The sequence below is a fragment of the Pecten maximus genome, chromosome 17 (assembly GCF_902652985.1).
Source record: "Pecten maximus chromosome 17, xPecMax1.1, whole genome shotgun sequence".
NCBI classification, from domain to species: domain Eukaryota; kingdom Metazoa; phylum Mollusca; class Bivalvia; order Pectinida; family Pectinidae; genus Pecten; species Pecten maximus.
Genome location: NC_047031.1, coordinates 4,850,480 through 4,872,637, shown reverse-complemented (window position 1 = coordinate 4,872,637; position 22,158 = coordinate 4,850,480). Strand labels below are relative to the sequence as shown.

The 22,158-nt window shown below is 34.8% G+C and overlaps 1 protein-coding gene across 1 annotated transcript in view; it reads left to right on the top strand.

Annotated features, from left to right (window-relative positions):
* LOC117315596 overlaps positions 1 to 21,210 on the top strand; it is a 28,978-nt gene extending 7,768 nt beyond the window's left edge. The window contains exons 4-5 of the mRNA XM_033869858.1: positions 1,324 to 1,512; positions 19,168 to 21,210. Of these exons, the coding sequence (XP_033725749.1) occupies positions 1,324 to 1,512; positions 19,168 to 19,410 (432 nt within the window). The 3' untranslated portion in view covers positions 19,411 to 21,210. The remainder of the gene's footprint in view (positions 1 to 1,323; positions 1,513 to 19,167) is intronic.
* The last annotated feature ends 948 nt before the right edge of the window (positions 21,211 to 22,158 follow it).

Sequence of the window (22,158 nt, the reverse complement as noted above, 5' to 3'; positions counted from 1 at the left end):
GACCCCTTGGGACTGAGGGGCTGCAAAAGGGGAACATTGTGCTGAATTTTGCTTTAAAACGCTACTCCTCCTTAACACCAAGACATATTTCAGCCATATTTGGTCTGAATTATCATTGGGAGAGGGCAGACATATTTTATATAAATGAGACTGGTCTGACGCCTGGGGACAGAGGGGTGGGGCCAAAAAGGGCAACATTGTGCTGAATTTTGCTTTAAAACGCTACTCCTCCTTAACACCAAGACATATTTCAGCCATATTTGGTCTGAATTATCATTGGGAGAGGGCAGACATATTTTATATAAATGAGACTGGTCTGACGCCTGGGAACAGAGGGGTGGGGCCAAAAAGGGCAACTTAGCTGAAATTTACTTTAAAATGCTACTCCTCCTTAATGCTGAAGGGGATTTCAACCAGATTTGGTCTGAAACATCATTGGGAGAGGGCAATCATATTTTTATATAAATGAGGCTGGTCCAACCCTGGGGACAGATGGTTGGGGCCCTGAAACGGGCAACTTGGCATACATTTTGCTTTAAAATGCTAATTCTCCTTACTTCCTTAACAGATCAAAACCAAATTTGATCTCAAACATCATTGTCTGTTGACAGACAATTTATGTCAATGAGGCTGGTTTGATTGATTTGGAGGGAGGGCGTGTCCCTGCTGTTATTGTTTCTCAGATGACTGTTTAGGCCCATGGGCCTCTTGTTTCTATATACATGTACATGTATAATCATCCCAACACTCATATCAGATTCAGAATTTTAACAAAAATTTACTGTTTATCAGTCTTTGTTAACTCATTGGGCCATGTTAAGTTTTTTAAGCTCTTTATTGATCTAAATTTTTCTGGGAAACTATATATTATATGTGTACATTATTGTATGTAATAGAGGTTTTCTTATAAGCATCATATATAGATACATTGGCTATTTTAGGATTCAATCCAAAACAATTGTCATATTAATTGTTAAATCTATTCCGGCTATTTTAGGATTCGATCAAAAACAATTGTCATATTAATTGTTAAATCTATTCCGGCTATTTTAGGATTCGATCAAAAACAATTGTCATATTAATTGTTAAATCTATTCCGGCTATTTTAGGATTCGATCCAAAACAATTGTCATATTAATTGTTAAATCTATTCCGGCTCTTTTGGGATTCGATCCAAAACAATTGTCATATTAATGGTTAAATCTATTCCGGCTATTTTAGGATTCGATCCAAAACAATTGTCATATTAATCGTTAAATCTATTCCTTAATGACATTTAAGATAATAATAGTACAGGTAGCATTCTTTACAATTCCATTCCAGGTGAAAAAGGATTATGACAGGACTGACGAACCACAGCCAAAGTCTCCGAGATTTTCTTCACCAACATCCAGGCCAGATCCTCCAATGCCTGACGCATTGTTAGGCCAGCATGGAGCTGAGTTACTGATGTACTACCCAACATCTTTAGCGAAAAATGTTATAATTGGAATGATTGTGGAGAAAACATATGTAAGTTATTATCAGATATATATATATATATATATTTAGCATCTATGTAATTTGATCGGTAAAAAAAAGGAAGAAATTTCAGGGACTAAATCTGCTATTTGGCAGCTCAATCTGGAAAATCGTCTGTTTACAATTTATAAGTAGAGTAGTTTTGCCCTTCTCTTTCTTCCTCTTCTATACCGGGGTCGTATAACACAAAACCCAAGACAAGTTTGGTTATTATTGGTTGATTTATTTCTTCCCAGAGAAAGAACAAATCTAAAAGTAAAACGCACAACGATTAAACAATGAAACAGACCATAACACGACTGACACACACCAAATTGATTCACGCCTCTCACTCCGATAACATACTTGCCAACTTTTTAAAATTCTCATGGGGGAGAAAGTGCGTGAGCGACATTTTTGACCGGAAAACAATCACGCGCGACACATTTAGTAAACAAAAACTAAGGGGAGATAATTTGCTATTTGAAAATAAATTCCTTGCATGATCACTTAAGCTTCCTTCCCTCACTGAAAAAAAGGGGCAAAAAATGTATTTCAAGCTTGGCCAATGCTCTGTTTTATTCAAGTTTGGAAAGATAATTATATAAGCAACAAGTTACAAAAAAAATAGATGCAAAATTACATCATTTTTAAACGAACATTAATGTTCGGTTATTGCCATCAAGAACTGGACTGAGAAATATGACCATATTTGGTAGCCACATTCACCAATACGCCATCTACTGTCTGTTTCAATGAAATATGGCTGCCCCCATTGCCTTACGCTTCAAATAATTTACTTGCAAAATTATCTTCGTTTTATGTAGTAGTTTTACCGAAAATGTTGAAATGTATTCAGTAGATGTTTTCAAGATGCATACGATTTGAGAAATGCATAACGCTAGCGAAATGTGAAGACTAAATGAACCTGAACTTTGCGAATAACTCCAGGTCAATATATTTATGTAAACAAATATTGCGCAGGCGCATTCGTCTCCGGATGTTTAGAAAGTTTTGCTCTTCCGTGTTCATTCCAAAACGGCTGACATTATAGCATCGGTCTGCAAATATGTCCGCGATTTACTTAAATGTGTATTATATACATTCTAGAATGTTACATCATTATCAACTAGATGAGTATTTATATAATTTAGAGAAAGAAATATATCAATAACGGCATACGAGACGATACATTGTATCATACCAGTATAGGTTACTGTACAGTACATGTTTGCGAGAAAGGGTAGATACTAGGTGGCATTTGTGGTCAGGGTGACTGGTCATAGCGTTAACATTGTCATCGATTTCCATATTCCATTTTCCTTTGACGAAACGACCAATAAATCAAATGCAAATGATAATATCTTGTTGCCATGTGCACGGGATTGGTTGTTGTAGGCGATACTAAGAACGTATTTACTGTTGTAAGGGAGGTAACTGCAAGATTACGGAAATCAAACGTTAAACCAATTTGATTGGTCGATTCTTCCATGACTTTTGCAATGGGTTTACAATCGAAGTGACAGATAACTACGGCAATATTCAGATGATATCAACAATAACACTTTTAGATACGTGTGGTTGGCAGTTGTCATGTTTAAAATGAACAATTATATAGCTTGTTTTTATTTCGGCAAAGTCGAGAATATTTACTGAAACGGACCACAGGTGAAGCAGACTTGGAAATACCGAAACGAAGAAAAATTGGGCTTAATTATAATATAAATTGGCATTATTTTCAGAGAATTGACCCACATATATGTTTTTCAATGCCTAATTGTATCATATATAAAATATTAGAGGTTTACGAATTTTAAATTAATTTTTCATTTGCGAATCGCGGCCCGATTGTCGTTAGAGTTGAATTACCGAAATGGCCGATAGTGGACCCAAATCGATATTTTTACGAGAGAATGGACCCAATATAGGATCTATTAATCTTTGGTGTGTGTATAGAGACAATATGCTTTTTTTTTCTTTACCTGAAAGTATTTTGAAAGAATTTGCAAAATACCGAATTCACGATCAAATTTTCGATTGGGACGAACTACTGAGACGGTGTTAAGTTCATGTTAAGTCAATCTGATTGAAATCAGCTGTTACATATGTACACATGGCTACGTTTACAATGCAATACGCCTATGTAATTTTTTTTCAAAGACGGAAAACGGAAATCCGGATTATCTAAAAACAAGTGCAAAAAGACTTGTGATATTCACTTAATTTGACATTCAGCCATTAATTATTATTTGTAGATCTAGTTTTATAACTTCTGAAATAGTGTGATCGATTCTCTATATAATATTGCTGTGGAACTTGTGTTATTTTTCAAACAAATTCATTTTGAAAATTTGTTAATTTAGAACGTTCATCAAGTCATGATCAAGACTTGAAATTCTCGCTACACCATACTTCAAACACAGTAATCAATGAATTGATAATTGAAAATTGAAGTCAAGCAAATGAGTTAATATTTACCTAAATAATTTTTCAATTATATATATACATAACATGTTCAGATGACTATTTGTGCCATGCTGTTACAAGATTTCAGTTACAATTCTAAAAGTCAAGCAAATGAGTTAATATTTACCTAAATAATTTTTCAATATACAACACATGTTCAGATGACTATTTGTGTCATGCTGTTACAAGATTTCAGTTATAATTCTAAAATTGAATTAGTATGTAAATATATGTTATACTGTCAATATCCACAAAGCGAGTGTTGTCTACTGTACTCAGTCATACCGGTAGATAGCGGTACATATACGTACTGCTTACATCTCGTGCCTACTTGTGTGAACTATAAATCAATAACAAAAATGGTTCATATATTTCTATATATGACTTCACAAATTATGCGGTGTCTGAAGATCTGAATGAAGTGAATAAACGATGTATTAAATTATTTTTATGAAATATTCAAGTCATAGATTTTTTTTTTTAGAAATACTGATTTTAGGTACATTTTGGTAATTCAACTATAACGGCAATTAAAATACTTCTCGTTTTTTTTTAAAGCCGGAAAACCGAAATCCGGATTATCTAAAAACAAATGCAAAAAAACTTGTGATATTCACTTTATTTGATATTCAGCCGTTAATTGTTATTTGTAGTTTTATAACTTTTGATATATTGTGATTGATTCTCTATATAATATTGCTGTGGAACTTGTGTTATTTTTCAAACAAATTCATTTTAATAATTTGTTGATTTAAAATTTTCATCAAGTCATGATCAAGACTTGAAATTCTCACTACACCATACTTCAAACACGGAGTAATCAATGAATTGATAAACTGAAAATTTACCTTAAATAATTTTTCAATATACAACACGTGTTCAGATGACTATTTGTGCCATGCTGTTACAAGATTTCAGTTACAATTCTAAAATTGAATTAGTATGTAAATATATGTTATCCTGTCAATATCCACAAAGCGAGTGTAGTTTACTGTACTCAAAGTCTTGCCAGTAGATAGCGGTACATATACTTACTGCTTACATCTAGTGCTTACTTGTGTGAACTATAAATAGTAACAAAATGGTTAATATATTTCTATATATGACTTCACAAATTATGTGGTGTCTGAAGATCTGAATGAAGTCAATAAACGATGTATTACATTATTTTTATGAAATATTCAAGTCATATATCATTCTCTTAAAAATATTGATTTCAAGTCCATTTTGGTAATTTTACTATGACGGCAATCAGGCCTAGAATGGCGAATAAACCCCTAATATTTTACATATGATTAATTTTGACATTGGAGAACATAAAATTGTGTCCATTCTCTAAGCACTGGTAGAATGTACAGAATAGAGCTTCATAGATATATTCTCAAAATTACTAATTACCCCGGTAAATATAACATTTTACATAAACCTCCCATGACTGATGGTGAACTTAAACTTGCAAATCTCCTGTGTCATTCCAATTTTGATATGTGTAAATATATACACGTACTGTTATATATATAGTTATAGATATGGAATGCTTCACAATTTGCATACAGTTATGGAATCTTTTAACACCCCCAAAAATGTTCTCACCACATAAAGGTGTGATTTGTGCAATTACATTGCTGAATTGTGTGGTTCAGTATGATTGGATGATCAACATTGGAAAAGGACAATAAATAGGGAATGTGTCGTCCAATCGAATGGACTGTAATCTTTGTGATCAAGTTTGAAGTTGAAAATGAATCTTGAAGTTTTCTTTTCCTGTTTGCTGAATTATTCGATGAAGATAGTCTTTATCTGGTTGTTATTCTTTATCACATTGTTTACAATACTGTAATTATAACAGAAGTTTATCTTCTCATACACAGATTTATTAACATCAAATGATTCCTGAACAAAAGGAGTCAGTTTTTTTTTTTTTTTGAAGTACCATAAATGCTTGAGTACAGTTTCAATAAGATACATTCCTAATTCGGGCCTTGATTAGCAGCTCTGGTTTTGGTTTTCAGTAATTCTTTATGTGTGTTTCATCATATTTAGTTGAAATACAACTATGTATGCCAAACTAACGATGGAACTAGCCTAAATTTAGTGCATATTAGAAGTTGGCATCATGAAGGTCACAGAGTCCTGTCTGTATTATAACTGATGATGCCTTCCCGAAAGAAAGAAGACATATTTTATTTTCATCGATCCAAGATAGATCAACAAACTTCCAATTTCAATTAGGACCTTACAGAAACATGCATGTGTACAATCAAATCAGAACAGCTGCAAACATTTCCTAATTCCTAAACCGATATCAGTAAATCTATCAACTTAAAACTAAGAAGATTACTGATTTTGCATTAAACAATAATGTTCGTTTACAGTACTTCCAGTACTTTGATTAATTATTTCTGGAAATTATTTAACTCACTGTTCACTCTAAATAAAAGTACATTGTATTTACTTAGATATGTTATGAAAATTATGTTGTAAGATAGATTTCAGTCAATTAAATGCAAATTATCAAATATTAAATTATTAAATGATATCACTTTCTATCAAGCTTTCTCTCCAGCAGTAAACTTCAAAAGAAAATACCTAAAATGTCACGATAAATATCTAGAGTACAATATAATATCTGAATGAAATTTCAAATGTTTCCTTTGGATTACAACAAAGACAATAATACAAAAGAAAAAGAAAAAAAAGGGATGTACATGTATCAGCAGTTGTAATCGCTATAGGCTTTTTTTGTTTTTGTCTTTCAAAATGTGAATTGGGAAAGTTTCTGCCAAAATAAGTCTCTGCTAATTGACACTAAGTATGCTGATGCTACGAGTGTAGGACAAAAGCCCCCCCGGACATTAGCCCCCCCTGACATTAGCCCCTAGGACAAAAGCCCCTCCGGACGAAAGCCCCCCCGGACATTAGCCCCCCCGGACAGAAGCCCCTTCTTTAGAAATTTAGCTGGTATACTTTATATAAATCTGTACTTTTGAAAAACAGAAACTATATATATATATATTGTTGTTTTTATCTCTGAAATTTGGAGAATAATTGTGTGGAAAATGAAGGTCCTTGGTTCAATGTCAGTGTAGCATTATATGTCTGTGGTTAAACATCATAATTTATTTTTTCAAACTTTATATTATTAAGTAGGCTAAATATTTCAGGAAAACTCTCCATGATGAACATATTGTTACTGATTACACATAATTTTTGACTTCCTAATATACTGCAAATATTGATAATCAAAGAAATGCCTACAAAAGAAATAAACATTTGATCCCTGTTTGCAGTGTCTCAAATTATGATATAATAAGTACCTAACCAAACATGTTGCTCTGCATTGTAATAAGAAAAGTTTAATTTTAGGAATGATTAAAATCAAAGAAACAATGAAGCCATTAATGATATATTTCTTTCCAGGAGAACACAACATCAATGAAAAACCCACCAAACACCTGTGTAACAGCTTATTGTTTATGTAACAGTTCAAGTAGTTGTTGTTGGAACCGGTTGTTTACATTGCCGAAGCCACTGATGACATATGTATATGTAGCAATTAAAAATCATAAAAAAAATAAATATCATTTTTTTTATGAAGGGGCTTTTGCCGAAGCCACTGATGACATGTTTTTTTTACAATTAAAAATCAATAAAAAAATAAATATCATTTTTTTTTATGAAGGGGCTTTTGTCCACTTTTTGATTAGTGTGAAGGGGCTTTTGTCCGGAGGGGCTTTTGTCCTAGGGGCTAATGTCCGGGGGGGGCTAATGTCCGGGGGGGCTTTTGTCCGTACCTCGATGCTACAGTACGGTGATTGCTTGAAACGACGTTACCTACCGGCAACCAGGCCTTCGGTCTAAATGGTCGTTATTGTGAATTTATTTCCTTGTGCTTATTATCTAAAGATCAGCCAATGTTTAAATGAAGTTAACATTTCAATAAGTAATCTGTCAAATTTGATACTCCGTTGATAACATTGCCAGTGTTGTTTTCACTTTTTCTGTCCGAGATATACTGTCAAGTAGAGGTCGTTTATGCGCTTGACATCAAAGGCAGTATACAAAGCCATTTACAAGCGTTTAATCAACCATGACTGATCTGCTTCAAAACCATAACCAGGCGTCCTCAGCTTAATTGGTTGTAATTGATTGTCTATTTATCAGGGTATTGTCACCCTTGCATTTAGTGAAGTGTCAGAATTTCGTTACGGTCTATGAGCAGGTCAGTTAACTGACCAATGCCCCACACATATGTCTTTCACCAGCCAGCAAGCGTTACCTGTCATAGGCCTAAGTGAATCTAACAAGATGAATAGGGGCTCCATACGGGGTTATCAAGACATATTCTCCAAAATCGGGAGAATACACTATGTTTTATCTATACGATCGGGAGACGGGGCAGGGAGTCTGGAATCGGGAAATTCCCGACTAAATCGGGAAAGTTGGCAAGTATGCGATAAACACACACACATACGACTTACCAGGCCTCCCACCGGCGGTATCCAGTTCCCGTTGCAGGGATATAGGGAATCTGTGACTCTAGATCTATATATATATGTATAAGTTATAGAGAGCTATATATGAACGTGCTCTCGCGAGCATGGTATGATCTAGAGTGATAGAACGAGTGGTGGCAGCGTTAATTGGGGAAGAAATTGGCGGGAGAGTTCGTGGGTCGCATGCAGGAGTGTGGTGGTCAGTGAGCCGTCAATGTCAGAGGTCATGTCACATATTTATATACATACATAACATATGGACAGCACATATAACACGTGACATAAATTAAAGACGACTACTACTCACGGGTACTATACCCGTCCTAACTACTCTACATGTGTATAGAACATGAACACGGGTTACACTTATTTTTAACATCAGGGAAACTTTGGTTCCTGAAGTTTTATGGATTGTCCGAGTTTGGTGTATATGTATACCATGTAATAAACAGGAGTGATATAACATAGATTAAAAAATGAATCACTTGAAATGTAACTTGGAATTAATATTACGTCTTTGTTTACACCTCCATCTTGATCGGTGTAGTATGGTATTTTGACCCCCATGGTAAAGTGACCCTGGGGTCAAAATACCATTATGGTGAAATGAACACCCCCCCCCCCACCCCCCTTTAATAAAATCACTATGACATTTTGTTTCTTGCTTTGTTTATTTAATTCCATTACACATTAAACAAATAATAATTCAAAATATTCATACAAATTTGGCCTGAAACATCCTTTGGGGAAGGGTAACAGAGTATGTATAAATTTGGCCTGAAACATCCTTTGGGGAAGGGTAACAGAGTATGTATAAATCTTGGCTCTGACACCCCCCCCGCCCGCAGGGGCGGAGGTGCGGGGCCAAATAGGGGGAAATAGAGGTAAATCCTTCAAATTGCTACTAGTCATAGATTTCAACATGGATTGTTAATAACCATATTTGGCCAGAACCATCCTTTGGGGAAGGGGAACAGAATTGTATAAATTTTTGGCTCTGACCCCAGGGGTCGGGAGGGGCAGGGCCCAATAGGGGAAATATAGCAAATTCTTTTAAATCCTTCTTCTTCTATAAGATTGAAGGGATATCAATTTGATCCATATTTGGTCTGAAGCATCCTTGGGTGAAGGGGAAGCAATTTTGTATAAATGGTGGGTCTTGTCTCCTAGGAGCCTGAGGGGTGGGACCCAATAGGGGAAATTTAGGTAAATCCTTTAAACAAATTCCTACCAGTCTAGAACAACTTAATGGATTTTGATGAAATTTGGTCTGAAGCATTATTGGGCAATGGGGGTCTAATGTTGTATAAACAGAAGGCGTGGCTCCCTTGGGGCTGGAGGGGCGGGGCCCCATAGGGGAATTGAGATAAATCCTGTAAATCCCTACTTGTTCTGAACGACTGAATGGATTTTGATGAAATTTGGTCTGGAGCATAATTGGAAAAAAGGGGACTGTATGCTGTATGCTGTATAAGCAAAGGATTTGGTTTCCTTGGGGCTGGAAAGATGGGGCCCAAAAGGGGGAAATATTGGGGGGAAAAAACCCACAACACTTAAATCTTTCTTCTTCTAGAAGAATAACTGGATTTCTGTCCACATTTGGTTTGAACCATTGTTGGTAGATGCTGCAAAAGAAGTAGGAGATAATTGTAGTATATGATGACAGTCTTTTGCCATTGTGCTGAAATATCTAGGTGAGCGATGCAGGCCCTGTGGGCCTCTTGTTCCAAGTTAAAAGACTGAGATAATCATGGACAGTTTTAATTGCAGTTGAAATGGGAACTATATCTTAGCTCGGTATGTTTCAAATTTGGATGTAGTGAGAGGCTGGAAGCAATATTTCACTCCTGTTTATTACAGATGGTATACACATTTACCTGGACAATGATCCTTAAAACGTGAGGAACCAAAGGTTCCCAAACATTAAAAAGAAGAAGAGAAAGATCAAAATGGGCAAAACTACTCTACTTATCAATTATAAACAAATGATTTTCCAGATTGAGCTGCCAAATAGCAGGTTTAGTCCCTGATCCATATTTGGTCTGAAGTAGCCTTGGGTGAAAGGGAACAAATTTTGTATAAACGGTGCGTCTGGCCCCCTGTGGGCTTGAGGGGCGGGATCCAATAGGGGAAATATAGCGTATTCTTTGAAATCCTTCTTCTTCTGTAGGAATGAAGGGATTTGATCCATATTTGGTCTGTGAAGCATCCTTGGGTGGAGGGGAACCAATTTTGTATGAATGATAGGTCTGGCCTCCCAGGGGCCTGAGGGGTGGGGCTCAATAGGGGAATATAGCAAATTCTTTAAAATCCTTCTTTTGTAGGAATGAAAGCAGTTGATCCATATTATGTCTGAATCATCCTTTGGTGAAGGAGAACAAGTTTTGAATACAGGGTGGGTCTCAGCCCTGTGGATAAGAGGGGATGGGTCCAGTAGGTGAAAATGGTTACTGTGTATGTTTGAAACAATTGACAGACAATTTATGTCAATGAGAGTGGTTTGATGGATTGAAAAGGAGGGTGTGTTCCTTTTCTAAGTGTTTGTCACATGACCGTTTAGGCCCATGGGCCTCTTGTTTCTGGATAATTGTGATAGATGATAAAATTGTGATATATGATTTTACCCTGAGGTTTGCCCCACCCCTGAGATTCCTGTACTTTGAAAATATTTTGATACCCAACATACCTAATGTATACCCATATACATAATGTATACCGCTGCTGGGCTTAATGATCCAGGTGTGTGATACAGGCCCTCTGGGCCTCCTGTTTACTTCTCAGAATAAAAACAAAAAGGCCAAAGATTGATATTGGGCCTGTAGCATATTGGGATAAAGTTTGTTCAAATGAAGGATGTTGGCCTTTATTCAAGGTCACATGTACAGGAGCAAAAAAAAAATGCTGAAATCTTTAAATGACATCTCCTAAAAAAACAAAGATGTCCAGAGACCTGATATTAGGTCTGTAGCATGCTGGGGGGAAGGGCTACCAAGTTTGTTCAAGTGAAGGACCTTGACATACATTGAAAGTCACAGGGGTCAAATTTGTAATAAAATATCCTCAGCAACAAATTATCAGAGGCCAAGAGATCTAGACTTTTTGGCATTTAGCATGCTGGAGTGAAGGGCTACAAAGTTTGTTAAAATGAATGAATCTGACCTTTAATCAAGGTCACAGGGGTCAAATATGTTGAAATATTTAAAGGACGTCTCAAGAACCAAGAGGCCTTTAGACCTGATATAGGGCCTGCAGCATGCTACCGTTGAAATGACCATGACATTCAAGGTCAAAAGAGGTCAAATCAACTAAAATCTTTTAAACCACAGTATAGAAACATGTGAGATGTATGTCTGAGTGTATATAAACATGTGATATGTTTGTCTGAGTGTATATAAACATGTGATATGTTTGTCTGAGTGTATATAAACATGTGAGATGTATGTCTGAGTGTATATAAACATGTGAGATGTATGTCTGAGTGTATATAAACATGTGAGATGTTTGTCTGAGTGTATATAAACATGTGAGATGTATGTCTGAGTGTATATACACATGTGAGATGTTTGTCTGAGTGTATATAAACATGTGATATGTTTGTCTGAGTGTATATAACATGTGAGATGTATGTCTGAGTGTATATAAACATGTGAGATGTTTGTCTGAGTGTATATAACATGTGAGATGTTTGTCTGAGTGTATATAAACATGTGAGGTGTATGTCTGAGTGTATATAAACATGTGAGATGTATGTCTGAGTGTATATAAACATGTGAGGTGTCTGAGTGTATATAAAGATGTGATATGTTTGTCTGAGTGTATATAAAGATGTGATATGTATGTCTGAGTGTATATAAAGATGTGACATGTTTGTCTGAGTGTATATAAAGATGTGAGATGTTTGTCTGAGTGTATATAAAGATGTGAGATGTTTGTCTGAGTGTATATAAAGATGTGAGATGTTTGTCTGAGTGTATATAAACATGTGACATGTATGTCTGAGTGTATATAAACATGTGATATGTTTGTCTGAGGAATAACATGTGATATTTTGTCTGTGTGTAATAACTGTGGTGTAGGTGAACCATGTGGTTGTATGAAAATGATAGGTCTGAGTGTATCCCGGAGATGCCCTGAGGTATCAATCATGTGAATGTAGCTGATTCATAAAATGTAGATTATGTCTGAGGAATAAACATTGATATGTTGTCTGAATATAACATGTGAGATTTTGTCAGTTTATAACAGGGTGTTAGCTGTGGATATAAGGGATGTTGTCTGAGGTGAAACATGAGATGTCTGGTTGTATAAAATTGAGATTTATGTAATACATGTGGTTTGAGGATTAAAGGAGGTGTTTTCTTGTATATAATGGGGTTTGTTTGTTCAGATGAGCGTTTATACAGGGTTTTTCTGATAATTGTGATTCTATGATTAAACATTGAGATGTCTGAGTTTTAAACATGGGATGTTTTGCCTGGGGATTCCTGTATTTGTCTGTGATAAACTTTAACTATGTATACCATGTGAATTCATGTATAACGCTGTGGTGTATGTCAGTGTATGTGAGATAGGCTCTGGGTACTGTTACTTTGAGTAAAAACATAATGGCAGTGTATTAATGTGGGCTGTCTGATTGATAAATTTGTTCAAATAACTGCGAGTGTATGCTTATGTAATCACATGTGGATGTTTGTCTATGATATAAACATGTGAATGTTGTCTGATATATAAATGAATGTTTCCTGAATAAAACATGTGAGATGTCCTGATGATAAACCTGATATTCTAGGTATATAACATGTGGGATGTAAAGGTTATAATTTGATGTTTGTCTGAGTGAATAACCATTGACGATCATTGAGTTAACAGTGGGTGTCTGATTTGTAATAATCAATGAGATCCTAGGAAAACATGTGAGATGTTTGTCAGAGTGTATTAAATGTGAGATTCTAGAAACTGTGAATTCTGGATGTTTAAACATGTGTAGTTTGTCGGTGCTATAAATGTAGATGTGGTGATAAACATGTGAGATGTCTGAGTGTATATAAACATGTGAGATATATGTCTGAGTGTATATAAACATGTGAGATGTATGTCTGAGTGTATATAAACATGTGAGATGTCTGAGTGTATATGAACATGTGAGATGTCTGAGTGTATATAAACATGTGAGATGTCTGAGTGTATATAAACATGTGAGATGTCTGAGTGTATATAAACATGTGAGATGTCTGAGTGTATATAAACATGTGATATGTTTGTCTGAGTGTATATAAAGATGTGATATGTATGTCTGAGTGTATATAAACATGTGACATGTATGTCTGAGTGTATATAAAGATGTGATATGTTTGTCTGAGTGTATATAAACATGTGATATGTTTGTCTGAGTGTATATAAAGATGTGAGATGTTTGTCTGAGGGTATATAAACATGTGACATGTATGTCTGAGTGTATATAAACATGTGATATGTTTGTCTGAGTGTATATAAACATGTGAGATGTATGTCTGAGTGTATATAAACATGTGAGGTGTTTGTCTGAGTGTATATAAACATGTGAGATGTCTGAGAGTATATAACCATGTGAGATGTATGTCTGAGTGTATATAAACATGTGAGATGTTTGAGTGTATATAAACATGTGAGGTGTCTGAGTGTATATAAACATGTGAGATGTATGTCTGAGTGTATATAAACATGTGAGATGTTTGTCTGAGTGTATATAAACATGTGAGATGTATGTCTGAGTGTATATAAACATGTGACATGTATGTCTGAGTGTATATAAACATGTGAGGTGTCTGAGTGTATATAAACATGTGAGATGTATGTCTGAGTGTATATAAATATGTGAGGTGTTTGTCTGGGTGTATATAAACATGTGAGATGTATGTCTGAGTGTATATAAACATGTGAGGTGTCTGAGTGTATATAAAGATGTGAGATGTTTGTCTGAGTGTATATAAACATGTGTGGTGTATGTCTGAGTGTATATAAACATGTGAGGTGTTTGTCTGAGTGTATATAAACATGTGAGATGTTTGTCTGAGTGTATATAAACATGTGAGATGTTTGTCTGAGTGTATATAAACATGTGAGATGTATGTCTGAGTGTATATAAACATGTGAGATGTCTGAGTGTATATAAACATGTGAGATGTTTGTCTGAGTGTATATAAACATGTGAGATGTTTAAGTGTATATAAACATGTGAGGTGTATGTCTGAGTGTATATAAACATGTGAGGTGTCTGAGTGTATATAAACATGTGAGATGTCTGAGTGTATATAAACATGTGAGATGTTTGTCTGAGTGTATATAAACATGTGAGATGTATGTCTGAGTGTATATTTATAAACATGTGAGGTGTTTGTCAGAGTGTATATAAACATGTGAGATGTATGTCTGAGTGTATATTTATAAACATGTGAGTTGTTTGTCTGAGTGTATATAAACATGTGAGATGAGTGTATATAAACATGTGAGATGTTTGTCTGAGTGTATATAAACATGTGAGATGTATGTCTGAGTGTATATAAACATGTGAGATGTCTGAGTGTATATAAACATGTGAGATGTTTGTCTGAGTGTATATAAACATGTGAGATGTCTGAGTGTATATAAACATGTGAGATGTTTGTCTGAGTGTATATAAACATGTGAGATGTATGTCTGAGTGTATATTTATAAACATGTGAGGTGTTTGTCAGAGTGTATATAAACATGTGAGATGTATGTCTGAGTGTATATTTATAAACATGTGAGTTGTTTGTCTGAGTGTATATAAACATGTGAGATGAGTGTATATAAACATGTGAGATGTTTGTCTGAGTGTATATAAACATGTGAGATGTATGTCTGAGTGTATATAAACATGTGAGATGTCTGAGTGTATATAAACATGTGAGATGTTTGAGTGTATATAAACATGTGAGATGTTTGTCTGAGTGTATATAAACATGTGAGATGTTTGTCTGAGTGTATATAAACATGTGAGATGTTTGTCTGAGTGTATATATACATGTGAGATGTCTGAGTGTATATAAACATGTGAGATGTCTGAGTGTATATAAACATGTGACATGTATGTCTGAGTGTATATAAACATGTGAGGTGTCTGAGTGTATATAAACATGTGAGATGTATGTCTGAGTGTATATAAACATGTGAGATGTTTGTCTGAGTGTATATAAACATGTGAGATGTATGTCTGAGTGTATATAAACATGTGAGATGTTTGTCTGAGTGTATATAAACATGTGAGATGTATGTCTGAGTGTATATAAACATGTGACATGTATGTCTGAGTGTATATAAACATGTGAGGTGTCTGAGTGTATATAACCATGTGAGATGTATGTCTGAGTGTATATAAACATGTGAGATGTTTGTCTGAGTGTATATAAACATGTGAGATGTATGTCTGAGTGTATATAAACATGTGAGATGTTTGTCTGAGTGTATATATACATGTGAGATGTCTGAGTGTATATAAACATGTGAGATGTCTGAGTGTATATAAACATGTGACATGTATGTCTGAGTGTATATAAACATGTGAGGTGTCTGAGTGTATATAAACATGTGAGATGTATGTCTGAGTGTATATAATCATGTGAGGTGTTTGTCTGAGTGTATATAATCATGTGAGATGTTTGTCTGAGTGTATATAACCATGTGAGATGTATGTCTGAGTGTATATAAACATGTGAGATGTATGTCTGAGTGTATATGAACATGTGAGATGTTTGTCTGAGTGTATATAAACATGTGAGATGTCTGAGTGTATATAAACATGTGATATGTTTGTCTGAGTGTATATAAAGATGTGATATGTATGTCTGAGTGTATATAAACATGTGACATGTATGTCTGAGTGTATATAAAGATGTGATATGTATGTCTGAGTGTATATAAACATGTGACATGTATGTCTGAGTGTATATAAAGATGTGATATGTTTGTCTGAGTGTATATAAACATGTGAGATGTTTGTCTGAGTGTATATAACCATGTGAGATGTATGTCTGAGTGTATATGAACATGTGAGATGTATGTCTGAGTGTATATGAACATGTGAGATGTCTGAGTGTATATAAACATGTGATATGTTTGTCTGAGTGTATATAAACATGTGATATGTATGTCTGAGTGTATATAAAGATGTGATATGTATGTCTGAGTGTATATAAACATGTGACATGTATGTCTGAGTGTATATAAAGATGTGATATGTTTGTCTGAGTGTATATAAACATGTGATATGTTTGTCTGAGTGTATATAAAGATGTGAGATGTTTGTCTGAGTGTATATAAACATGTGACATGTATGTCTGAGTGTATATAAACATGTGATATGTTTGTCTGAGTGTATATAAACATGTGATATGTTTGTCTGAGTGTATATAAACATGTGAGATGTATGTCTGAGTGTATATAAACATGTGAGATGTATGTCTGAGTGTATATAAACATGTGAGATGTCTGAGTGTATATAAACATGTGAGATGTCTGAGTGTATATAAACATGTGAGATGTATGTCTGAGTGTATATAAACATGTGAGATGTATGTCTGAGTGTATATAAACATGTGAGGTGTATGTCTGAGTGTATATAAACATGTGAGGTGTATGTCTGAGTGTATATAAACATGTGAGATGTTTGTCTGAGTGTATATAATCATGTGAGATGTTTGTCTGAGTGTATATAAACATGTGAGATGTTTGTCTGAGTGTATATAAACATGTGAGATGTATGTCTGAGTGTATATAAACATGTGAGATGTCTGAGTGTATATAAACATGTGAGATGTATGTCTGAGTGTATATAAACATGTGAGGTGTATGTCTGAGTGTATATAAACATGTGAGATGTTTGTCCGAGTGTATATAATCATGTGAGATGTCTGAGTGTATATAAACATGTGAGATGTCTGAGTGTATATAAACATGTGAGATGTATGCCTGAGTGTATATAAAGATGTGAGGTGTTTGTCTGAGTGTATATAAACATGTGAGATGTTTGAGTGTATATAAACATGCGAGATGTATGTCTGAGTGTATATAAACATGTGAGATGTTTGTCTGAGTGTATATAAACATGTGAGATGTTTGTCTGAGTGTATATAAACATGTGAGATGTATGTCTGAGTGTATATAAACATGTGAGGTGTTTGTCTGAGTGTATATAAACATTTGAGATGTTTGTCTGAGTGGATATAAACATGTGAGATGTTTGTCTGAGTGTATATAACCATGTGAGATGTCTGAGTGTATATAAACATGTGTGGTGTATGTCTGAGTGTATATAATCATGTGAGATGTATGTCTGAGTGTATATGAACATGTGAGATGTCTGAGTGTATATAAACATGTGAGATGTTTGTCTGAGTGTATATAAACATGTGAGGTGTATGTCTGAGTGTATATAAACATGTGAGGTGTTTGTCAGAGTGTATATAAACATGTGAGATGTATGTCTGAGTGTATATAAACATGTGAGGTGTATGTCTGAGTGTATATAAACATGTGAGGTGTATGTCTGAGTGTATATAAACATGTGAGATGTCTGAGTGTATATAAACATGTGAGATGTTTGTCTGAGTGTATATAAACATGTGAGGTGTATGTCTGAGTGTATATAAACATGTGAGATGTCTGAGTGTATATAAACATGTGAGATGTATGCCTGAGTGTATATAAACATGTGAGATGTTTGTCTGAGTGTATATAAACATGTGAGATGTCTGAGTGTATATAAACATGTGAGATGTCTGAGTGTATATAAACATGTGAGATGTTTGTCTGAGTGTATATAAACATGTGAGATGTTTGTCAGTGTATATAATCATGTGAGATGTTTGTCTGAGTGTATATAAACATGTGAGATGTTTGTCTGAGTGTATATAATCATGTGAGATGTTTGTCTGAGTGTATATAAACATGTGAGATGTCTGAGTGTATATAAACATGTGAGATGTCTGAGTGTATATAAACATGTGAGGTGTATGTCTGAGTGTATATAAACATGTGAGATGTTTGTCTGAGTGTATATGAACATGTGAGATGTTTGTCTGAGTGTATATAAACATGTGAGATGTTTGTCTGAGTGTATATGAACATGTGAGATGTTTGTCTGAGTGTATATGAACATGTGAGATATTTGTCTGAGTGTATATAAACATGTGAGATGTTTGTCTGAGTGTATATGAACATGCGAGATGTTTGTCTGAGTGTATATAAACATGTGAGATGTTTGTCTGAGTGTATATGAACATGTGAGATATTTGTCTGAGTGTATATAAACATGTGAGATGTTTGTCTGAGTGTATATGAACATGCGAGATGTTTGTCTGAGTGTATATAAACATGTGAGATGTATGTCTGAGTGTATATAACCATGTGAGATGTCTGAGTGTATATAATCATGTGAGATGTATGTCTGAGTGTATATACATGTAAACATGCGAGGTGAATGTTTGTTTATGAATATAAGCTTGTTTGATATACATATGTATGTTTTAGTGGCTATGCTATATGTGTTGTATGTTTGAGTTGGTATGAATATGTTTAGTTTCGATATAATGTAATGTAAGGTGTATGTTTGTGTGCAGTATAAATATGAATGGTGTCTGTATTGAAAACTGTTATGCTGATATTTCTTTGGGGTGAGATTGAAATAATGATTTTTTTTTTATTTCAGGTTTCATTTACAACACTTTCAGTTACCAGTCCTCAATATGAAGGTATTTTAAAAGGATCATTGAAATCTGACAGAGAACATGGACCGAAATTGATTTATACCAGACCTTACAACTATTTGGTAAAAAAGGACAGAGACTATTTGATTGAATCATTTTTGAGATTGGGATTAATTCAAGAGTTAGGGGAGAATAATTTGATAAAGTCTCAATTCTTGCCTGTATGTAGTACTACAGCCAGCTGAAAGGTCATTGTTTTTCTCCCCTACGGCCATTAATCAGATACACATTTTATGCATTGGAAGTAATTAGCCCACCATCATTACAAACCAATGTATTGATTACCATATACTTACACCCTACCTGCAGGACAGGTTTGTATATATATTTTCTGCAGCTATATTTAAAAAAAAAATTAAAAAAGGGGGTTATGACATACCAAGGCTTGCATTGTCGGTAAGTCTGTGGGCTTCAGCAATCAAGTTCTTCTCCTTAACCACTGATTCGAATGTGACCTTGTATGAGATTGTGCAAATGATTTTAACAATTGAAGATTGTTATCTTTCTTTCTTAAAAAGTCCACAAGAGAAACCCCATTGATCTTGGGGACCCAACATTGAATTATCTTTATTTGTTCTATGCAAGATCGGAATAATCTGATGACAGCGAAGAAAAAAGTTTGTCACTGCTCTATTTAATTTCCCCATAGGGAAAATAGAGCAAATGCTTTAAAATCCATTCACATCCATAGGAATGTTGGTATAGTGTTCCAGTTCAGTGTAAGCATCCTTGCGTGAAAAAGAATCAAGTATGTACAAATATTGGGTCTGTTTCTTGAAGGATTCTGTCCCAATTCAGTCAGTTAACATCCTTGGGTTAAAGGAATATTTTGTATAAACAGAGGGTCTTGGCTCCCTTGGACAAGAGGGGTGGTGCTGATATATGACAAATTCTTAAAGCCTTTTTAGAAGTGACCTATTCTAATCGCCTTTTGTCCTTCGTTGTGCGTCATCCCTGGTAAATAATTTACATTTTCGACATCTCAGAAATCCCTGAACCAATTTCCGCGAAATTTGGCTAAGTCAGAGGTTATCTGATTTCAGTGTTTTTCACGCTTAAAGGCTCGACACTAAAATATGATTGTGCTGATTGAAGTGATGTTCATTGTTTTCAACTGCAATTACTGTTAAAGCACTAATTGATCATTTCACGAATATGTTTCGATTCTGTTATCCACTAAATTTTGAGTACATTTACAGTAATGTGTTTGAACATCTCAATACCCTTAAATTTGAATCCGTAAAACACTTGACTAACAAATGTAATTCCATTAAGTATGCAACAATTAGGTCAAATGACAAAAAGGGGGTGAAGCGGAATCAATTTTGTATTAGCCATGAAATTTGAATGTTCTAAAAACAGGTATGGTGAATAACAATTTATCATCAGTAACATTTATGTGGCTTGACATTGGGAATGCCTATAACAATGTTTTTGCTTTCAAACTGCGTTATGCAAATGGAGTTTTTTGAGTCTGATATTGCTTCAAGAACTCAATGGATTCTATTGGTCTTTGAGTCTCCCAAACTACGCATTTTTGGGTCGGTTCTAATTTGTGTCGTGGATAACAAATCATCATTAAGATTTTTTCGACATAACATTTTGTATGTTTGTTACCATATATTTGGTTCCATACCACAAAATACAAATTGGGTTCTTTAGTCTGATACTGATTCAAGACCTCAATGGGTGTTATTAATCCTCGTGTCTCCCAAACTCTGTATTTTTATAAGTTTAAAACTGGTATATTGCAGATGATGAGTTGTTATTCAGTATACCAGTTTTAAGATGATGAAAATACAGTGTTGGAGACACTAGGTGTATCAGGTTTGGCTGTTATCATGTGTGTCTCTAAAACGCCTGTCAGTTGACTGTGTGTCAGATATTGCAGTCATTGGATATTAGTCGTTTGTTGGAATTACTGTATCTTATTTGTCTATCATTTGAAATGTTGCCAAAAATAAAAAATAAACGTTAAACATTTTTTTTGTTGTTGTTCGACTTCTTTATCAAAATATTTTGTGGCGATTATATTATCCCCCAGGAAGTGATGTAACAACATTGACATGCGTATATAGGGCAAGGTTACAGGTATTTTCACGAGCTGCATGGGACATGAATATACAGTTTAGGATGTCGGGAGAAAATAAACTTGTTTGTATGGATTTGGAGTAAGATACAATCAAGAGGTACATGTGTACTCTTCATTTTAAGAGTAATTTTGAAAGCTGTTTCGGTGCGCCCCGGGATACCCTCAAGTGGACACTTTTTTCTTCCAACTTTTTAGGGTTCGGATTAAGTTTCGGGATATCAGATATGGCAGTTAGTGACTATTGTGTCTCAGATATGATCAATAATTTGCGGTCCGTCCGACGGTGAACTACTAAACGTTTATATACATACAAGTGCTGTTGAATGGTCCCATCTCACAGTTAACTTCTACATGTATAAGACTCTTTTAAAACCAAAAGATATCTCATCTTCCTAGATCACTTTCTATTGGTGAACAACCAAAACTTAAGACCCCGTTATACAGTGACATTTAATCCCTACACAATAGGCGTGTCTCGCCTCCCTATTCCCGCCTTTTGTTTCGAGGTCTGTCAAGCATTGATTCAGTCCCTAGATGTGCATTATTCTTGTTGGGACTGATCCCATAAAAACATGGCCGAAAGCTTGAAGAAATGTATTTCGAAGGACCTACATTTGATGCATGGAATACTGTCCTTAAACAAATTTTGTTCCTGGCAACAACTTTGGTATTTATTGACCGGTTTACACGAAATTTAGTCAAAATGTTCAGTTCTCAAAATGCCAACTGAGGTGAAAAGTGGAGGTCAAAGGTTATGGTCATCGATTCAAAGGTCAAAGTCAAATTTTGCATTTTTTCACTGATGAACATTTAATTAGGACATACGATGAAGCAAAAGCTC